This window comes from Mesoplodon densirostris, chromosome 15 (assembly GCF_025265405.1).
Source record: "Mesoplodon densirostris isolate mMesDen1 chromosome 15, mMesDen1 primary haplotype, whole genome shotgun sequence".
In the NCBI taxonomy this organism is placed as follows: Eukaryota; Metazoa; Chordata; class Mammalia; order Artiodactyla; family Ziphiidae; genus Mesoplodon; species Mesoplodon densirostris.
Window position 1 is genome coordinate 83,060,234 of NC_082675.1, and position 21,399 is coordinate 83,081,632.

The following is a 21,399-nucleotide window of genomic DNA, read 5'->3' on the forward strand; positions in this document are numbered from 1 at the left end:
ATCCAAACACAAAGACAGGTATTTCAATGAGAAAAAAGGCAGCAGAGCACAGTGGTTAAAACCCTGAGGCCTGGGCTTCCCTGGTGGCGCAGTGGTTGAGAGTCTGCCTGCCGATGCAGGGGACATGGGTTCGTGCCCCGGTCTGGGAGAATCCCACATGCCGCGGAGCGGCTGGGCCCGTGAGCCATGGCCGCTGAGTCTGCACGTCTGGAGCCTGTGCTCCACAACGGGAGAGGCCACAACAGTGAGAGGCCCACGTACAGCAAAAAACAAAAACAAAAACACCCTGAGGCCTGTCAGCAGTTATCCTTGGTTCCAACCTCAACTTCCCTATTCATCACCCACAAACGGATCACCTAGCCACTGCATTCACTCACCTCTAACACAGGTACAATGGTAGTATTTTAGAGAAAGATTAAATAATAAACGTTTGGAGAATAGTGTCTATGACATAGAAAGAGCTCTTTAAATGGAAATTACAGAGAAATCTGTTCTATCATTCACCAATGAGGGCTTAAAGGTGATACCAAGAAAATGACATAGAATATAAGAAACCAGGAAAAAAGAAATAATTCCTAAGATTCCTGCTCTTAGAATTTTTCAGAATATTGGCATGTCCATTGCTTCAAATTAATTTGGGCTATCCAGAAACTTCTGAACTTCCTAGACCTATTTTTCAGATCTCTAATGAATAACTTTCAGAAACTACAAATTTATCTGCTTCTATTTCAGCATTTAACACATATTTTGTCCCCATGCTTCTAGCGTAAATAACATCCCATGGTTTATTTTATTAATGATAGCAATTTGCTAACAGTACTTAATAAACAAAGTTTTTTTCCTTTTTCTTGTTAACCATAGTTTAATTAGAAAAATGTTTCCTAAATAATGAGTGTATATATATGTGTGTGGTGTATGTGTATGTATATGCAGGATCTTAGTTCCCCGATGAGGGACTGAACCCGGGCCACAGCAGTGAAAGCGCCAAGTCCTAACCACTGGACCACCAGGGAACTCCCAATCTTAAGTTCTGAGTGCAGAACTACATGTTAGTTAAGAGTTATGTGAGGAGGCCTCGACAGAGTTGTTCCTGCTGGATTTTTCACTTTCCTGTTCTTCATGATGTTCTGAGCTGAGACAGAATTTGAACCCAGGCCACGGTACATGACCATAAACACTATTTCTTCCTTTTTTATTACACAACATTTCAGAGGTTGAAAGGAGAAAATAATAAAATATAACACATTTATAAATCATATGGAAAGGAATTACTCTCACTAAAAATTGCAAAAAGAAGCTACTCACAAAATTATACACGTTTACTACAAATATTCCTTCACTGATGTGTATGCTTTGAAAAATAAGGATTTGTATTGATGAGCCAAATTTCACGTAAAAATTTTTTTAAAAAAGGAAATCAGAACACAATGTCTTCTTTCCATTACTAAAATTTATATTCATGAGACTGATAAAAGCCTGTAAGCAGCAATTATTAGTCAATTTTCAGTTGCTAAAAATATTTTATTTTATTAAATAACTGATAAATAGGATTTTTACAAAACACATTGCATAGAAAAAAAGATGTTTGTGTTCCCAGGACTCTCTATGCCCTTTGATGCAGAAGCTTAGCACGTCTTCAAGGACAGGTCTACACACAACTTGCTTCAAGGTTGGCTCACCTGTCCGGTGGCCGCTGGCTTCGGGGCAAAGCATCTCAGAGCGCTCACGAAGAGTTAAGTTGCTGCACAAGGTTTTCAAGACATTTCAAATAATAGGCATTTAGAGGGGTTTCTTCTGAGCTTAAGAAAGCTGAGATAGAAAAATTAGAGCACAGGAGAGCAATTTATTAAACTTTAGCACTTCACTGAACAGTAGACACACACACAAACACACGTGAACAGGATTATCTGTGACAAAGTTCTATTCCAATTCTTGAGCGCTAGCATTATAAGAATATTTTTAAATTTAATATTTAAAATATTAAACATTTTAAAAATTAAGAAGTTATGGAATTTATTTTTAATTACTGGTTTAGCCACAGAGTATAAACAAAAAAGATACACCTCCATAATGGACACTATTACCTATGATCCCAAATGAATGCCTTGCTCTTTTTACGTACCACCCCTCCTACCACATAAATTCAAACATTCATTGCCTCTAGAAACTCATGGTCATAGCTAGAAACAAACCGAAGTGGGGGGGGAACCCCAAAACTAAACCACTTACAAAAAATTACACTATAAAAACACTAATTAATAGCCAATAGACACAGAACAGTACAGGAAAGACACAGTTCGGTATCTTAGCGGAAAGAAGGTTTAGAGAATAATGCTCATTGCAAACTGGTATCACTTAAAATGAAAAATGCACTTTGAGAGGAAAACCCTGCCTCATATCATGATCACTTCACAGGACCGAGTGGATGCTGGGACAATGGGATCTATTCTTGGAAGACTGTAATTCAACTCCCTGACGTTAGACCAACATTTTCTGTTCAAGGTCAGTTCTAATTGGGCCTAGTTCTTATCACGTAAGAACACACTTTAGCACAGTGGTAGCCACCAGCAAAAGGAAATTTGATACAAAAAAATGAGTTGGAGAAAGATCACTGACATGTCAAGAAAATACTGTATCTCAATCATTCATCTATTAGATCATTATTTTAAAAAATGTTACAATGAAAAACATGGACCAAATATTGGCACACTTTACAATGCTTCAACATAAAAGCTCCTCAAACATCAGTGTAGAAAACTGCCATTTTGCTGTGAACTGTCCAAATATATTATTAATCAGAGAATTCAGTGAACAGCTTCCAAGTTTAACTATAATCTCTTTAATAATAAAACTTACTTTTCTTTGCTGTGGAATATGCTTCATCCACTCTTCTTTTTATTGATGGATTTTTCAAAGTTGTTTTTGCCTAGGATAATACAGAGCAATCCATCAATTAGATTCATTCCCATGTGTTTAAGAATCAGGATAGCACAATACTAAGTCTGTGCTTGCTGACTATGGTATTAAACAGGATACTACAGAAGATAATAATGTAGCTGGAGATTCCACACCACTCCACCCCACTGTGCCACCGCCCACATCCTTCCCTTTATGACTTGATTTTTACTCTACTGTCCCATGTTCTTCCTTCCCTCCCCTTTTCCCCCTTCTCCCCTGATCTCAATTTGCTATTTTAAACTATGCCATCTCAGTTTCAGTATTTCATTATTTCCTCAAACCTCAGATTTCAGATCAAGGATACACAATACTAGCAGTCGGTCAGTTGGTCAACAAGTATTTACTGAGCGATTCCAAAGTGCATAACCCTGTGCTGAGCCCTGGGGGTACAGGGGTGACAGTGACAAGAGCAGCCTCTGTCCTCACGAGTGCTGACACCAGCCAGTGTGCACCAGGGACGGCCAGCTGCGTGAGCACCGTTTGGGGATGGCCATCTATCCTAACACTGTCACCTGGCCACTACTCAGCCACTAGGTACACACAGGTATTTCTCTCAGGAGTGAGACGTCTGCAATCAAAGAGAAGACCAGAGGCCAGAGAGAGCAGGTGCAAGTCCCACCTGCTGGCCGTTCCCCTGGGGCCGGCCCTGTGTCACAGCCTTACAAGGACTGAGCTGACTTCAAAGTTCAGTGATGACGTGTCCTAGAGAAAGGCGAATCTCGCAACTGGATAAAACTTCATTGTTCGGCCTGACTTCAAGATGAGTTTTTCCTTGACATGTCTTTTAGAAGAAACAGTTCATACTAGCATTGTACCAATATGGCAAATCAAGTTATATTAACAGGGAGAATTCACTCAAGAGAGAAACACTTGGAACTGAGACACCTCCTATTGAAATGATTACATGAAAGATTTTGACAGATAGTTTACTAATGGTTTGAACGCACAAAGGCAACACTATCTGTGACTTTGATTTTTTCCTTGCTGACAGTCCTCTGACGTCCCAAGAGCCTTGGTCTTTGCCCCCTAGGGACAACAACGATTTTAAAAACTGACCTTTTGGTAATTGTGAATCAGAGCCCAAAGCGCAGCTGCTCCAATCCTCTGAGCGTTTTGATTCTCACTTTCCAGACAGGCAGCTAGCACACTAATGACTTTTTCTAATAATAAGCACATTAAAAAAAAAAAGTTCAGTCCCAGACAATACATTGTATTTATATCTTAGACTGGTCAGATAACCCCTTTTTACCCACCAAACAAATACAAAGTTGGCAAAAGCAATCTTTTATAACATGTGGTATGTGGGAGAACCACCTGGAAAAAAACTGTTTTCACAGCAGGCACAGGGAAGGCACGGCTGCTTAACTTTTTAGGCCCTAATTCAACAAAGGCACATTCATTTAAAGACAACGATAGAGCAGAAGTAAGCCACTACACAATGAGTTTATCAATGAGCTGTTCAATCATATCTCACATTTTCACATGCAGGAAAATAGGACTTGCTCTTATGATAAATTATAAAGACATTATACAAACATATCAATAGCATGGGCTACTATATAAAACAATAATCAAGAAATACCATATTAGTTAAGCCTTTTAAAAAAGGACTAAACATTTCAAAGGCATGTGTGTGTGTGTGTGTGTGTGTGTGTGTGTGAGAGAGAGAGAGAGGAAAATGTTATTTAAAGGAGTAACAACACACAAGATACACCCCCTCTGTGCAAAGCTGGCCAGAGTATGAAAGACTTACAAATTATTTGCAGCAGCCTACTCATTTTAAAGTAGAGATGTCTAGCCCCAAGGAGATCGTCTAAGTGTTTCAGAACAATACATGAACCTATTTTACTACTTAACTGTATGTATCATTAAATTCTATCAAATTATTTTCCCTCTAAAATGTGTGATTTTAAAAACATGTTGCATTCTTAGGGGTGAAACACTTGTTATTGGGAACTCTATGTATTATCCCCACCTCAATGAATGCACCTAATGAAACTGTAACCTAGCTGAGGGCAGAGTCTGTGTGTCTGCTCACTGGTGAATATTCACACTGCAAGTTTATTGTAGAGGCTCAATAAATACTAGTTGGATGAAAGATTCCATAACTAAAGCAAACAAAAATGATTTTAAGTAATCTTATTTAGCATTTTAAAAGAAATTTTAAGAAATTTAAAACCTTTTACAGAAAAAAAAAAAAAAAAGCGGCTCCATAAAGTGAACTCTGTGCAGCGGAGGGACAGACAGCGTGGAAGTGAGGTGTGGGTGCAGCAACTTTCTGCCGACTACCCCTCCTGCCTCACCACCTGCTCTGCACTCCCCGCCACCTCTGTATCATAACCTACCCAGACCCAGCCTATATACAACAGTTACCTGATGCAATTCATCATGTGAGGTGATGGGTGGCAGCTGGTACTCTTAGGGACCATCATCAAATGGGAGGGTGATTTCTGTGTTCTCCAACTGAGTATCATCCAGGGATGTTTCCATACTTTTTATCAGACACTCAGAACATATAACCCATGATCTAAGTAAGTTTATATAACTCCTTCAACCAGTTACTATCTCTTAAAATTTTTAATGAAGTACTGTATAGGTACTGTATAATGTACAGGTCACTTAATGTAGTGTCCCCTCTGATAATGCACGTGGATCAATTTTTTTAAAAAACACATTTTATTGTGAAATATAACATGTATACAAAAAAGCATGTAAAACATTTTTAAGTTTAACAAATAGGTATGAACTGAACTCGCACAGAAACACAGAAATAACCTCGAGAACAGATGTGGATTTATTTTTATTTATCTGCTCGGAATTATCTGAGTCTCCTGAATCTATGGATTAGTGTCTGACGAAAACAGTTCTTAAAATGTTTAGCTGTCATCGCTTACATTTCCTCTCTTCTCCTCTCCTTTGAGAACTTCAATTAAACATGCAATTAGACTGTCCCAATGTATCTGCTATGTCACTTACCTTTTTTTTTAAAACCCTTTATTCTTTTAATCCTTTCTCATCTTTTTTAGCTATCTGTGCTGCATTCTGGGTATTGTTTTTCTGATCTATCTTCTAATGCCTAAATTTTCTCCTCCACTGCACCTAACTTGCTGCCGACATGTATACTGAGTTTTTAATTTTGGCTACTGAAGTTCTAGAATAGTCCTGTCTAATAGCACTTCCTACAATGATGGAAACATTTATATGTATGTGGTCTAATAAGATAGCCAATAGCCACATGTAGCTAGTGTGACTAACAAACTGCATATCTTAATTTACATTTAAACACCTGTAAGTGGCTAACTGATTATCATACTCAACAGTGAAGCTCTGCTTGGTTCTTTTTCCAAATCTTTCAATTTTTCAGTTTCCTATTCCCAGCAAATACTTTCAAGTTTGTCATTTATTTATCTAAATATTGTATAAAAAAAGTCATTTCAAATCTGTGTTTTACAATTCCAACATCTGAAATCTAGGCAGATAAGTTGGTATTTTTCCCCCTGCTGTTTCTCACTCATGTTGCCATTTTTCCTGACAAGCTTGGTCATCTTTAACTGTATACTGGCTGATGCTTTTGAAAAATTATTTGTGGAGGTTCCCTGAGGCCCAGTACAAACGTGTCCTCCATCCATCAGAGGGCAGTTTGCTTCTGCTCAGCCCCCAGCGGCACTGTCAGTCGAGGATCAGCTCCAGCCAAGGTCATGGGCCACTTGTCTACGTGTGTCTGGGGTGCAGAGCTGTGAGGGGCAGTCTGTGGTGCCCATTCTCACACTTGTTTTTCTTTTCTTTCTAGTCGCCTGCATGAGGTTTGGGGCACCAATTTAATTCTGATTCATCCTTTTCTAAGAGGTTAGTTCTTTGGGATTCCAGCTCAATACCTGCAGGATGGTCCATAAGACTCCAGAGATTCCTGGTGTCTGTCCCCTCCCCTCTTGGCACTCCTGGACAAAAGCCCAAGCACACAAAGCTGGCAAATGTGCTGGGAGCTAAAGAGCCTTCTACAAACTTCTTACCTCTCTGGGCACAGACTTTCAATCAAAATTGGCCTATAAGTTTCCCACTATGTTTTCAGTTCTTTGATATTTTAAGGTGAATTCTAATACATTTTATCTAGCATGTTTTGGTTGTTTTCAGAGAGGAGACCTACCCTGACATGACCAGACACAAGGAGTACTCTGCATCTGTTTAAACAGCAAAGTCAAGCCCCACTGCCCACTCTACTCCTGGCCATCTAAACTGGATGTTTGGGTGCTACTATCAGAGTTACGCAGCCTTGCTGGGGAGATTTCCAAGCTGCCTGACCCTGCCAAGCATTCCCTCTGGATCCCCAAGTGGAGACGGAGGCAGTGCCTGCGATACATCCATGTAGAAGCGGCACAGTTGCTGCTTCCTACCCTGCCTTGAAGGCCCCTGATCTCACATCTGTGGGGCTGGGGAAAGCTCCTTCTTTAAGCTAATGAAGGAGAGAGCACACTGCTGATACAAGGAAATGTTTAAAAATAAATCCTGAGTGATCCAGCCTTTTGGCTCTCTGAGCAGCACCCTGGCAGTCAGCAATAACAAGCATCTTACGAAAGGCAGCAAAAAGGGAGCCAAGAAGAAAGTGGTTGACCACTTTTCTAAGAAAGATTGGTATGATGTGAAAGTACCAGCTATGTTCAATATAAGAAATATTGGGAAAACACTGGTCATGAGAACTCAAGGAACCAAAATCACATCTGATGGCCTCAAGGGTCTTGTGTTTGAAGTAATCCCTGCTGATCTGCAGAATGATGAAGTTGTATTTAGAAAATTCAAGCTAATTACTGAGGATGTTCAGGGAAAAAACTGCCTGACTAATTTCCATGGCATGGATCTTACGCATGACAAAATGTGCTCCATGGTCAAAAAATGGCAGACCATGATGAAGCTCACGTCGATGTCAAGACTACCGATGGTTATTTGCTTCGTCTATTCTGTGTGGGTTTTACTAAAAAATGTAACAATCAGATTCGGGAAGACCTCTTATGCCCAGCACCAGCAAGTCCCCCAGATCCAGAAGATGATGATGGAAATCATGACCGGAGAGGAGCAGACAAATGACTTGAAAGAGGTGGTCAATAAACTGATTCCAGACAGCGCTGGAAAAGACACAGAAAAGGTCCATGATGTTTTTGTTAGAAAAGTAAAAATGCTGAAGAAGCCCAAGTTTGAACTGGGAAAACTCACGGAGCTACAGGGTGAAGGTAGTAGTTCTGGAAAAGCTATTGGGGATGAGACAGGTGCTAAAGTTGAACGAGCTAATGGATATGAGCCACCAGTCTAAATACCTGTTTAAAATTCAGACTTTTAATGGTGACAAATAAAAGATCTTATTTGTGAAAAAAAAAAAAAAAACAAAAAACCGAGTGATCCAGAAATGGAAAATGCAGACTTTTCCTTCAGCTCCCTAAAGCCTGACCTTTTCCCAACTCTCTCAATAATAAAATTGCAGCTAGCAGTCCCCAAAGAAAAAACTTATTCTGAGAAAGGTGAATGCTAACAGGTGATGGCAGGAAGAGGAACAGACGCCTCCCACGGGCCGTCTCACTGCCCTCGGAGGTAAGGCCCTAACGTCACCCTCATTTCACAAACGTAAGGACTGAGGGAGACACAGTGAAGGTGGATGGAAACCTGGAAACAAGTCACTGGAGCCCCCCCCCGCCCCTCCCCCATGGCAGCCACACAGAGTCAGCAGAGGGGCCACGGGAGAGGAGATCCTCATTCATTCAGGTAAGTTAAAGGCTGGCTGAGCTTCTAAAACCTTCCCCTGCATTTCTAGCAATTCAATAATTATTATCAGAAAAACAGAATCATGACTATACACAACAGAATGTAAGCAGAATCCTTTCCACTTGGAAAACTCCGTGTTTCATAGAAAAACACCTCTAAGAAAGTTTAAGTGAAAAACATGAATGGAAAGAGAACTAATACATCTGGAGCATCTACCATGTACCACAAACAGTGCCAGGAAGTTTCTGTGTTAACAACTGATTTCTACCGAGGTCAAGAAAGGAGGGGGGACCATTTTCTAGATGAAGAAAGGGGACCTGGAGAAGCTGCCCCAGGCGACGCTGCGGGAGCACACGAGGGCCTGGCAGCCGGCACCAGGTACGTGGGAGTCTAGAGCCCACCTCTCTTCTTTTCATGATAACGCGCCTCCTCATAAAACTTGAAATTCACACACGCCTCACAGAAACAGCACATGGCTGCACAAACAGATGTTTCCATTTCGCTCCTTCTGTTCCAAAATTTTTCTGAATCCTCACTGATCCTCGCCTCCATCTGTCCTGAGATCAGAGAATGGAGTCGCTGTGAAGCTACTGTCACCATGTGCTCTTGGGTCCTGAACTCCGCTGCCTGCTCAGTGTGGCTCTCCAGCTCACACACCCACTGGGCGCCCACTAGTGACGGGCGCGAGTCTAGCTGCTCCAGAGAAACGTGAACAAGAGGCAGAAACCTCTTGACTCATAAGAGCTTATGTTCCAGTGCAGGCAGATGAGGAACCCGCAGGTACACACCGAAAACACAGTGCAGCAGCGGGTGGTAGTGCTGTGGAGAAACGTACAACAGGGCAAGGGGCAGAGGGTGAGAGCGCGGGGAGGCAGGAGGAAGAGGTGGGGTTGCCACGTGGACAGGCTGGTCTGGGCAGGCTCCACGGACAGGGCGGCACCCGCTCGAAGGCGTGCAGGAGTCAGAGGACCAGGACGAGGGACAGGAGGAGGGAGGTGAGGCCCAGGCCCACCTCGGTACCACCTCCTGGATCCAGCCTGGCCGTCGTGCGGCGACTTGTTAACCCGGGAGACTCAGCAGCATCTCAGGGGCGGGAATCACGCCCGATTCGATTCGTCCCTACAGCTGCGGCCTCCCACGGTGCCTTGAACGTGGCGCGTGATGCATAAGCACCTGGCACATTTATAAACTACTCTGTGTTTTCACCTGAATAACCACACGTATAAATGGATGCGTGTGGTGTACAGGCAGAATACTCACCATTAGCCAGGATCTTGGGCTTATTGGCAGGGTTGAAGCAAATGTTATGAAAAATAAGAAGAGGTAAAGAAGGGCTGCTCTTATGCTTGAATCTGCTCATCTCTGTAAGTAAGTCTAAACAGCCATCGAGCCTCAGGATCATTTGCTGCCCATCTTCTCCAAGTGATATATTCAGGAGTAACTTCAACCAAAGAACGGTCAGATTACTGAGATGTTTATTTCCTCCTTTTGGCAACGTTAGAGACAGAAAGTTCTGTAAGAAGTTACTCTGTGGATAAATAGAGAGAATATTATTTTCCTCTTGAGTCTTTTCATTATTTTCCTAGACCCTCAGAGACCAAGTACTAGCATTCTGCTCCTCTTTTCCCCAACTTTAATTTCTCCTTCCTCCCAATACCTTCCAAATACTCCATCTATACTGTTTCCAAGTATAAATGAAAAGGTTAAGGAGAACAAAATAGTGCTCAAATTTTAATTCTTACTAATCCTTTCCTGATGATGGATAAAGTAACTAGTCAACTCTTAGTTATTTAGGATTGATCATTCAGTTTGGGGATTATTTCAGGCTTCTTGAGTTTTCTCTTTATGTCTGCCTTCTGGCGATTTTGCTACTCATTTAAAGCTATCCTACAGGAAAGAAAAAGAAACAAAACCTCAGTCAGTCTTGGACACCAGTTAACAACTCTGGTAGTACCAAGGACAAGTGATTTGTTTAAAAAATCTGTGAGTACATCTTATATTCACTTTAACCCAGCTGCTCATCATTACAGATGATTTCTCGTGGCTGCATGTCATTCTTGTAAACTTATAGATGAGAAAGCTCCATTACTTAACTGTAAGAGTTATTTCAACCTCCAAATAAAACCCCTTCTATAAAACCACACCAAACCCTGAACTATGTGAAAGACAATAACTTATTACCTAGAATAATGTGTATGCAAACAAGGAAAGAAAGCTTAAAAGTATTAGATCAAGAAGAAGCCCAGGACAGCATGGGAACCACAGGCATTTGGATCAGGGTGTAGAAATACAATCGCTTAACTTTCACAACTCTCCAGAATAGCTCATCTTTCTTCCTGTTTAACAATCTATTCTGGCTTATTTCTTGGGTTCCCTACACCTAAATCAAAATTTTGGCTTGAATCTATAAAAGAAATTCTGCACTTTTACATAAAAGGACTGAGCACAAGAACGAAACGAGCTACAGAAGCATTAGCAACACCACCCAAGCAACAAGTGCACTGCAGAACTGCATCCCACTCCGCCCTGCCCTTGCCACCACTCACACCTCTTCCCACCTCTCAGCCCAAATTAGTGCTTTTTAGATTCATCCCTTGTCTTTCCCATTCAGCTAGATTCTGCCATGATCTTGGAGATCTGGAGTTGACAACAGTGATAAAATATATGATAGTACTTTAAATTGTAAATATGCTCTGGGCAGTCCTTCTTTTTGCTGGGCCTAAAGATGTTTTTAGACGATTTCCTGAACTGGGTAGAATGCAAAGAAATATGCCATGGTAGAGAGAAAACAGATGATTTTAGAATTTTAGTTGTACAATAGCATTAGCTACATTTTCTAATAACTACAGATGAGTTACGGGAGGTGTAGCTGGAATTGTCCAGGGCTCTTCATAACAATGAGCAGAGGAAGGCTCGGAGGATTCCTAATTAGAGCAGAGGAAAACTAACCTGACTGATCTGCACCTGAAATGGAAATCTGATGAAATGGAGTCCAATCACACTTATATCAGAATACGCTTAAGGGGACTTCCCTGGTGGCACAGCGCATAGGACTCTGCACTCCCAATGCAGGGGGCCCGGGTTCGATCCCTGGTCAGGGAACTAGATCCCGCATGCATGCCGCAACTAAGGAGCCTGCCTGCCACCATTAAGAGCTGGCGCAACCAAATAAATAATTTTTTTTTTTTATAAAAAAGGAGAAAAACAAAATATGCTTAAGTACCTTACCAAAATCATAGACTGGGGGTTGAAGTATCTTAGAGATCATTTTGTTTAACCTAAAATTTTTTTGAATGAAGAAACTGAAGCTTAAAAAGAATAAGCATCAGCTCAGTCACACATCAGATCCAAGATTAGCATTTATATTCCACTTGGGAATTCCTACTTTGCTTCCTACCAGTGTGCTCTCCATAAGGAAGTGGCAGAAAGCACTGTCTCCCCCCCCAACAAAATCCACTTCCGGATGACTTCACACACACACACACACACACACACACACACACACACACAGCAAATATCCAGCCATGTGCTGGCAAATAAACCGCTGAGGTGAGAGTAGTAGGTCCCTGATGTGCATGGCGTGAATATTCCCACCATGGCTGATTTCAAGATACCACCAAGATGTCAGCTGGCTTGCAAAATTCCTGAAAATTAACAAAAACACTCATGAACCAGCGTGAGTTAGCTCCAACATAGCACTGAGAGGATCTTTGTTTAGTAAGACTGCTATTTATTTAGAGACTGCACTCAAAGTGTGTGTTTTTTTTTTGGAGGGGGTGGTGGCTGGGGAGCTGACACAATAGAGGAAAAGGAGACTCAATTCTTAGGAATGTGGTCAACTTTCGCAATTTACCTTGGCATTCATGCAAATGAAAGGGAAGCATTCAAATTACTATGTACTAGTAAGTTACAGATAATCTGATCATATTCAAACTTTAAGGGATCTTCCAAATTAGGGATCCTGTTTATACACACCTAAATACAGCCTAAGGGAACGTATGTATTGGGTTTACTTAAGCCAACCGTCCCTCTTAAAGCGCCCAAGTTGAAACCAGCGGCGGGAAGTCACGTTCTGGCACAGGAGTCTCAGGGACTGAAAAGTCACCTGTGTGCCATAAATAAGTTAGGTCTAACTTGGGGAGGGGCCGTGATTTCATAAACCGCTTGACAATGTAAATTGAACTAGAACTGTTATGCTCAATTTGGTCTGTTTAAAGACCAATATATCGCTTTTATGATCTCAAAATAAATGTAACACAGCTGTCTTCTAAAACCGTCATCTTTGAGAGAGAGAAAATACAGTCCAAAAGCTAAGAAGACAAACTAAAAGGGAATGGTGTGATCATATTCTAGTTTCTGTCACTTTCCATGTATCATCTTTCAACAGGCTTTAAACAAAGTGAACCTCCTGATCCTTTTACAATCCTTTAAAATGCCTTAAAATCATAATAATTAATCCTAGAAACTGAGTTCTAGACTTGTCACACATGTCCTCGGTTGAAAGGATTATTTTACTGAGTCTCTTTTTTATGACAGGAAGGAGAGTTTAAGTACTCACTTTTTGAATTACCCCTTTACAGTCATGAGACAAGGCCAGGTTTGAAAGAAACATGAAAACCATCTGCTGGACTTCAGTGTTCTCGAGAGGCACCTGGGAAGCCATCTTCAGGATACACAGCATCAGGGAGCTGCCAGGGGCCCCTCGATGTGCAGCTTGAACAGGATATTGTCCGTAACTTGACCAACAGAGAGAACTGCAACCTTCAAAAACAACAGTCCATCACAACATCGTCTCAGCTTCACGCTTTAGTTCAACAGCCTGAGTGGTAAAGCATGTCTGTCTATCAAAGGACTCGGCCATTAGCCTGTGAACTGCAATGGCACTGAAGGCTGGTGCTGATATGTCTGCATCTGATCTAATGGACTGAGGGGCCTAATGACCTCAATAAAGCATTTAAAAACACTGTGGTCTAATGCCTCCATTTTCCAGAAGAAAAAAATGAGGAACACGATAATCCTGGGGTGGGAGGACAGGACAAATGCCACCAGCCATATATGCTAAATGACATCTCAGGGCTCAGAGGTGTCAGTGACTTGCTCAAGGTAACACAGCTCACAAGCAGCGAGCGCCAGCAGTAGCATCAACTGGTTTTCCAGAGTCCAGTGTTTACTCAGTAAATTAAACAACTATATGGGATTTATCAAAGGAGAAAAATAATCATAGAAGAATTAGAAATACATTTTACTGTATTGTAACGTAAGCCTAAGGTGTGATTAGCTTGTGAAAGTCCATGCAAGGAGGCCAGCTTAAGTACAACTAGATCTGAATCAAATACATCCTGTAAAATAAACTCATAAAAGGTAAGTAAACGCAAATAAATAGAGTGATCTTTCCTGTATTCACACTACACAGCAGTATCCAAATAACAAGGTTTCTGTTCATGTTACACAAAACTATCACTAAATGATGCAGGTTTGCTTGGAAACAAACAAGACAGGAAAATAAAAAGCTTCTTCCTCAATTAGAGCCACATTCTAATATTTGCATCAACTGTAAGTATGTAAGTAACACAGATTATGGTTTCAAAGATCTATCGTAAAGTATTGGGTTGGCCAAAAGTTCGTTCGGGTTTTTCTGTAGCATCTTATGGAACAACCCCAAACTTTGGCCAACCCAATATATGTTTCTTTTGCTCAGTATCTTGCAACGGATTCTTTTCTTCCCCTAAGCACACTGCCTTAAACCCTAAATTAAGGAGTGACGGGTGGGGTAAAGAAGGATGATGTGCAGAGGCCACACTTCAGAGACCGCCGTGCCCCGCCGGTCACACTGCGAGAGGCCGTGAGCCAGGGTGGGGGGCAGTGAGAGCAGAAGTGAGGACGGAAAGGTCAACAGCAGCGGCCTGAAAACAAGGACGACGCTGCCCTGCAGTGCTCTCCGTACACCACAGAGCCTGAGGCTCTGTTCCCGCCAGCTCACAGGGCCAGAGGCACGCGGAGTGGGCGACAGGACAGGCGACTCCAGGGTGGAGGAAAAAGCCACCCCCAGCACACAGCAGTGACAAGATGGCTGTGAATGTTCTCAGTTCCGGTCCTTTCTCTGTCTGTCTATTGATACCGGGCGAATCCAATTGCTACGCTGCTGACTGTTGCTAGAAAAAGCACGCAAACCTTAAACTTGCAGACTAAACCTTAAATCTGTGACCCTAAGTTTACATGGGAACTTCACACTGCCCGCAATGCCCCCCACCTCCTTCCCCTCAAACAGCGACCTCACACCTCCTCCTCTTCCCACGTCACCTCCCCGCCTGCTCCCCGCCTGCTCCGCTCTCTCTTGGTTGCTGGCCTCTAACAATGCAGGGCCCCGGGAGGCTCTCAATAAAAAGTCTGTCAAATGCAGGAATGAAAGAGGCACCCCAACGATACCAACTGTTGCCAAGCCAACCGAACCCAGAACTACCTTTCATCACGCCAGCCTCCTGCTCTAGAATCTCTTAAAGTTTTAACCTTAACCTGTTTTTAAGGTCTTCCATCGTAATTTTCACTCTCAATTTTCCTCTTAAATTCAATGTTCCGCTGCCACATAATCACGACAGTTTCTCCCTCTCTATTCCCTGAGCTGTCTAATGACTCTTCTGTCTCATCAAACATATACTAACGTAACTGCTCGTTCTTATAATACCTATGAGAAAGCACACCTCTAACCAACATACCCTCAAATAAGTGGAAGAAACACTTCAAAATGTATATTCATTTTTCCACTTTAACAACATTACATGAGATTAGTATTGTAGTATGTTTTTGAAAGGCAGCGTTGGGTTCCATTTACCATTTGGAAAATTTGCAGTATAGACACAAAGCAGCTGCAGGGCAGTTTGCATCAGTGAATCATCCATCAAAAGCCAAGGCCAGAGAGAGTGCAAGACAGGGACGAGATGAGCTTCCAGGGCTGCCTCCTGCAGCAGGAAGGAAACAAGGGCAGCATCAGTCTGAATAATGAAAATATAAATTAAAATCAAAGCCAAAAAACTTGTCACCGACATGAGACAAAAACTGAATTGATTTGTGTTCTGATTAGAGAAAGGAATCCTATGGACAGATTCAGCACCTTGCAACCCGGACTGCCCTGACCACAAGCCTGACCAGTCTCAGGAAGTCCCTGCAACACTGGGGTGACCAGGATACGCAGCTTAGGTCAGAAATGTAGAAAAACAGCTTCTGAACATGTAAATTAAGCAAGACAGTGATATCTTGCAACATTAAATAAACTCTTATAAGTGCTATGATATGGTTAAGAAAAGGGATTTTCTGGTTAAGGAAACATTCTGATCAATTCTGAGTTCTCCCTGTGTGTAGGTATATGTATATATATCTAATATGTGTGGCTAGAGAGATAGATCAGAAGTAGATTACTGTTTTGAAATAAGTTGAATATGATAAACTTCAGTCAAAATATTATGCTAAGTCAATAATTCTTAAGTAACTCAGTTTTTATTATGAAGATCAGTTACCGCTGGGACAATATTATGGATAAAATGTAACTATCGGCAGTAAATGCAACAATTTTTTTAATGAACAGAGTTACTAGGCAATTTGTACAGCCATGTGCACACATGTGGGCCTTCATATAATGCCCTACACAATTTTATGGAGTATCAATACCCCATAAAGAGAGTGGGCAGGTTATTCCCCATGTTACTCCCCACTCCCCGCAGGCCTGGAGCACAGCCCTACGACTGCCGCAGACGACCCTGCTTCCTGTCTCACACAGAAGGCAGGAACGGCGAGGTGCGAGCTCCTGCTCTACTCTGCCGTTCCATGCACACGGTGTATCTGCGTGTCCCTGCACCCATCCTTCCTGCCTGGCAGGGAGCAACAGGTGCTCCTCTTTGGGCAGAGACTGATCCGTCCACCTGTGTTCCGGAACACAGCCCCGCGTGCCTCCTCAGGGATCTTTACCCATCTATTAGCTCTTCCCTTCCTGTCTCTTTAATAACTAGGCCCCGATTTGCTCATTTCTGTTTATATTTAAGCACTTTACATGTCAGGAGTAAACACGCAGACTAGCTTCCTTTGATGCTATATGTCCTAAATTGTAACTGCTGCTTTTCAGAGCCAAGCTTCTAGGAAGAGTGCTCTTACTGCTGTCATTTCCCAGCTATTACTTAACCTTCAGCTTACTTCAATTTCTGTTCCGAACTGGTGAGGCTGGTAAAATCGCTCCTACCTTTAGAGCTGTCAAACCCTCAGGCACTGTGGCAACTATCAAGGGCTCTTTGTTCTTCGTTTCCATGCAGTCCCTCTATCCTAGCTCACCTCCAAACTCTCTCCAGCATTCCCTTCTCAGCTGTTCTCTGTCTCCTCTTCAATAGCTGTATTTTCTGAGGACATGACCTAGGCTTTCACTACATGCCCTCTTGGGAAATGTCAACAATAGTCACGGCTACAAACCCCTCTGTGCACTGCTAGCTCCTAAGGTCCCCAGCCCGCGCTGCCCCTCAGAGTCCCAGAGCCCTGTAATCCACTGACTACCAGCCATTCTCCACCCCGAGAGCCCGAAGACTCTTTACACTGTGATGTGCGAACGCAACACGAGGATCCCTCACGGCTACAGGCCGCTCTGTTAGGCACGCCTGCGGTAGACCTGAGCCTGGAAGTCATTCTACATCTCTCTTCTTTCTCCTCCGTCTCTCGCACTCCCTCCTTCTCCTCCGTCTCCCCTCCCTCCTTCCCCGCTCTCCCTGCCCAGCTAAGGTCTCGTCACCTCTTGCTGCACCAGCACATTCACCCCCTCTAACTTTGCCCGCTCTTCATTCCATCTACCTCACAGCCCCGGTGACCTTTCCGGTATGGAAACTCCTCCGTGTCATACGTATAGACAGCGGGGTGGGGAGGCATGGGTGACTTGGCGAATCACCACAAGAGTGACCAAGAGTTAGTGATGGGAGTGCGTCACCCACCTCAGGTGAGCTGGAACAGGAAAAGAGATTAAGAATCTTTGCCCCCTAGAACTATGTCTATTCTCAAGAGTAATCTAAATATTCTTCTTTGGATTTATTCCTTATTAAACAACTTGGAAATGCAGAAACACGTGACTTATGGAGAGATTACACTTTCATAGTTGGCTGATGTGTTACAAATGTGAACACTACACTTACAACCAGTACCCAGGCGAGCATCTCGGAAATCCACAGGCAGATCCTACTTGGAAAGTGTGCTGGCGTGTTGCCTGACTGAGGGGTCACGGATGCATACTAACTGCACCCAGTCACAAGGACCCTAACAAACTTAGTAAATGACACCTCTATTTGGAGTAAAAAGTTTGTACCACTGGGAATCTTAATGAAATCTATCAATGCTTAATTCCCATCAAATTGCTTTGAAATGTAAATTGTTAGTCATGTGCCTTGAAAAAATTATTTTACACAGTTTAAGGGATATGTGTTCAAGATGTTCATTTCCTAGATATAGTATGTATTTTCCAGTTTTATCACAACTAAAAACAAAAAAGGTAAGAAATTTTTTTAAAAAACAAAATTTCTGTAATTTATCTTCATCTTACTCATTTTCCATAGTAATTCTGTGTGGAAGCTAGTTCTTCAAAAGTGTCGTATCACTATGACCAAGCAAACCAAAGTGTTCCAGACACTATATCCTGTATAACAGCACCAACGGCTGTGTTAAATGACAGCATCAATGCTCACAGACAGAGCAAAACAACAGAGGGGCTGCGGCAGAGCTGGGAGTGAGGAACCTCCTGGACGTCAACAGGCCCACACTCGGCAATAGCAGTAAGCGATTTCTCCTCTGAAGCGGGAGACACCCTCATCTTCTTTCCTATGGATGCAGAGACACCTCTACTTATCCCCTTGGACAGTTGTCTAACAACCACCTTTGAAAAAATTCTGCCTTAAGATACATACATAGCCATGGGACTTCCCTGGTGGTGCAGTGGTTAAGAATCTGCCTGCCAATACAGGGGACACGGGTTCAAGCCCTGGTCCGGGAAGATTCCCACATGCCGTGGAGCTACTAAGCCCGTGCACCACAACTACTGAGCCCGCGCTCTAGAACCTGCGAGCCACAACTACTGAGCCCGCGTGCCACAACTACTGAAGCCCGCAAGCCTAGAGACCGTGCTCCACAACAAAGAGAGGCCACCGCAATGAGAAGCCCACGCACTGCAATGAAGAGTAGCCCCTGCTCGCCACGACTAGAGAAGAGCCCGCGTGCAGCAACGAAGACCCAATGCAGCCAAAAATAAATTAATTAATTAATATATTTAAAAAAAATACACAGCCATTCATTCCATCTTAGTTAAAAAAAAAAAAAAAAAAAAAAACCGAAATGGCTACCAGTAGAAGAAAAGAGGCTCAAGTGTGCTTTAGCTGCCTGAAGTTAGTTTCAGTGATAAAGTCAAAACGCCGACATAAGAAATGTCATCAGGGGGCTTTCCTGGTGGCACAGTGGTTGAGAGTCCGCCTGCCGATGCAGGGGACGCGGGTTCGTGCCCCAGTCCGGGAAGATCCCACATGCCGTGGAGCGTCTGGGCCCGTGAGCCATAGGCCGCTAAGCCTGCGCGTCTGGAGCCTGTGCTCCGCAACGGGAGAGGCCAAAACAGTGAGAGGCCCCCACACCGCAAAAAAAAGAACAGAAATGTCATCGGGGTTGAGGAATTATGATAAGATTAGGTGCATCCATTTCTGAGAATGAACACTGAGCTTACAAACCAATCAACTGTGCATCAAAAAAAAAAAATTCGAAGAGTTTTCCATTTTCCCTAATTATCTCATATAAAATTTAAACTGTTTAATAACAGCACTATGAAAATTTTGAAAAGAAGCTCTACTTACTTTACATTCTTCATTTTGATAAAGACAATTTCTTAGGAGCTGCATGGCAATGCTTAACTCTTTAGTAAAACCATCCTCCTGTTTAAACAAAAAGCAGTTGAAAACTGTGAACAACAATAGCATATTCCACTTCTTACATACAGTAATTCCTTCTCCCCTGGGTCACATTACAATGCAGCTATGCTCTCACTGTGCCTGACCACCATAGCTTTGAGGGAACTGACAGGCTAATGATCTCTGAAAGATGACCATATCTCAGGAAGCACATCCACCAAGAAAAAGCTATTTCTGTTCTATCAAGCACGGAGGAACTGCGATATATAATAAGCTCCATGTTTCATCTCGATAAAGTGAAGCAGGTACTGACTGGTTTTCAGTCATATCAGGTGTTGGCTGACACTCTCAATGATTAAGTAAAGGGCCTCTGCATGAGAGGAAAAAAGAAAAGAGGCAAGAAAAGAAACTGACAAACATATAAGTCCCTGGACCAATGAAATGATCAAATATGGCTTTTTCTTGGTTTCTTATCAAATGCAGTAGAAACTAGTTATTACATAGACCGCTGCAATAATGGTCTTAGATCTATCTATCTATCTATATATATAAATATAATAGATATACTTAAACATATACACATATTCATTTTCTCGATAAGCCTGTGTGGCAGATCTTTTTAACCATAGTTATTAGTATTAACCATTGCTATTATATAAAAACTGTGTTATTTCCAATAGTCCAGATATGAAAGCAACCTAAGTGACCACTGACAGATGAATGGATTAAAAACATGTGGTGTATATATCCAATGGAATATTACTCAGCCACACACACACACACACACACACACACACACACACACACACACACACACACAAATCCTGCTGTTTGCAGTAACACAGATGGACCTTGAGGGCACTATGCTAAGTTAAAGAAGTCAGACAGAGGAAGACAAATGTTGCACGATTACACCCACATGTGGAATATAAAAAACAAACAAACAAAAAAACCCAAATAAATGAACAAACCAAACCAAATAAAAACAAACACAGAGATACAGAGACCAGAGCAGTGGTTACCAAAAAGGGAAGTGATGAGGGGGAGGGCAAAAAGGGTAAAGGGAGTCAACTCTACAGTGACAGATGGAAACTAAACTTTTGGTGATGAGTATGGTGTAGTGTATAAAGAAATAGAAAAATAATGTCATACACATGAAACATATAATGTTATAAACCAATGTTACCTCAATACAAAATATAATTTTTTTAAAAACCTGTGTTATTTCAAGTTTACAGTGAAAATGCGGCTTGAACATGAGTCCAGCAGACTCAACGCTTAAAAGAGACATTCAGAAGTCACGGAAGGAAATAAACACGATTAGGAATACGAGCTCTGCAACCACCCAGATACGGGCCAAACAGTGGCTTTATCCATTATCAGTTATGTGACTGTGGTGTCATGAGTGTGCAGGGGATAATAAATATGAAATGTTTAGAACAGTGCCTACCATACAGAAAACACTTAGGAAGTTATCTCATTCCTAGTGAACCTATGAGAGAAAGATTTTCTTTTTGTAGTATAAAAATGTATCATGCACACTCCAAAATGTTTATAACAACAACATATAATATATAAATATCATTAAAAGATTTTCAAGTGAGAACTAAGACACACACACACACACACACACACACACAAACCCCGAACGCAAACCTGCTAATGTAGAAATCCCATTAATTTATTCGGCTGTACCTTTCTTCTAAAACAGACACTCATTTCAACCAAACATTGGTGTCATTTATAAGCACAAAGATACTGGAGAGACGGTCTCTACGTATGGCCA

At 42.1% G+C, this 21,399-nt stretch overlaps 1 protein-coding gene and 1 pseudogene across 3 annotated transcripts in view; one reads left to right on the forward strand and one right to left on the reverse strand.

The window, feature by feature from the left end:
- Positions 1-1,500: 1,500 nt before the first annotated feature.
- Positions 1,501-21,399, reverse strand: part of RTTN (rotatin) — a 148,771-nt gene continuing 128,872 nt past the window's right edge. For all 3 annotated transcript variants that reach the window (XM_060119182.1, XM_060119183.1, XM_060119181.1), the window contains exons 43-49: positions 19,560-19,637; positions 15,536-15,662; positions 13,265-13,467; positions 9,967-10,234; positions 4,015-4,118; positions 2,857-2,926; positions 1,501-1,809 (exon numbers count right to left, since the gene is read on the reverse strand). In XM_060119182.1, the coding sequence (XP_059975165.1) occupies positions 1,724-1,809; positions 2,857-2,926; positions 4,015-4,118; positions 9,967-10,234; positions 13,265-13,467; positions 15,536-15,662; positions 19,560-19,637 (936 nt within the window). In that variant the 3' untranslated portion in view covers positions 1,501-1,723. The remainder of the gene's footprint in view (positions 1,810-2,856; positions 2,927-4,014; positions 4,119-9,966; positions 10,235-13,264; positions 13,468-15,535; positions 15,663-19,559; positions 19,638-21,399) is intronic.
- Positions 4,251-8,260, forward strand: LOC132503211 (small ribosomal subunit protein eS1-like; annotated as a pseudogene).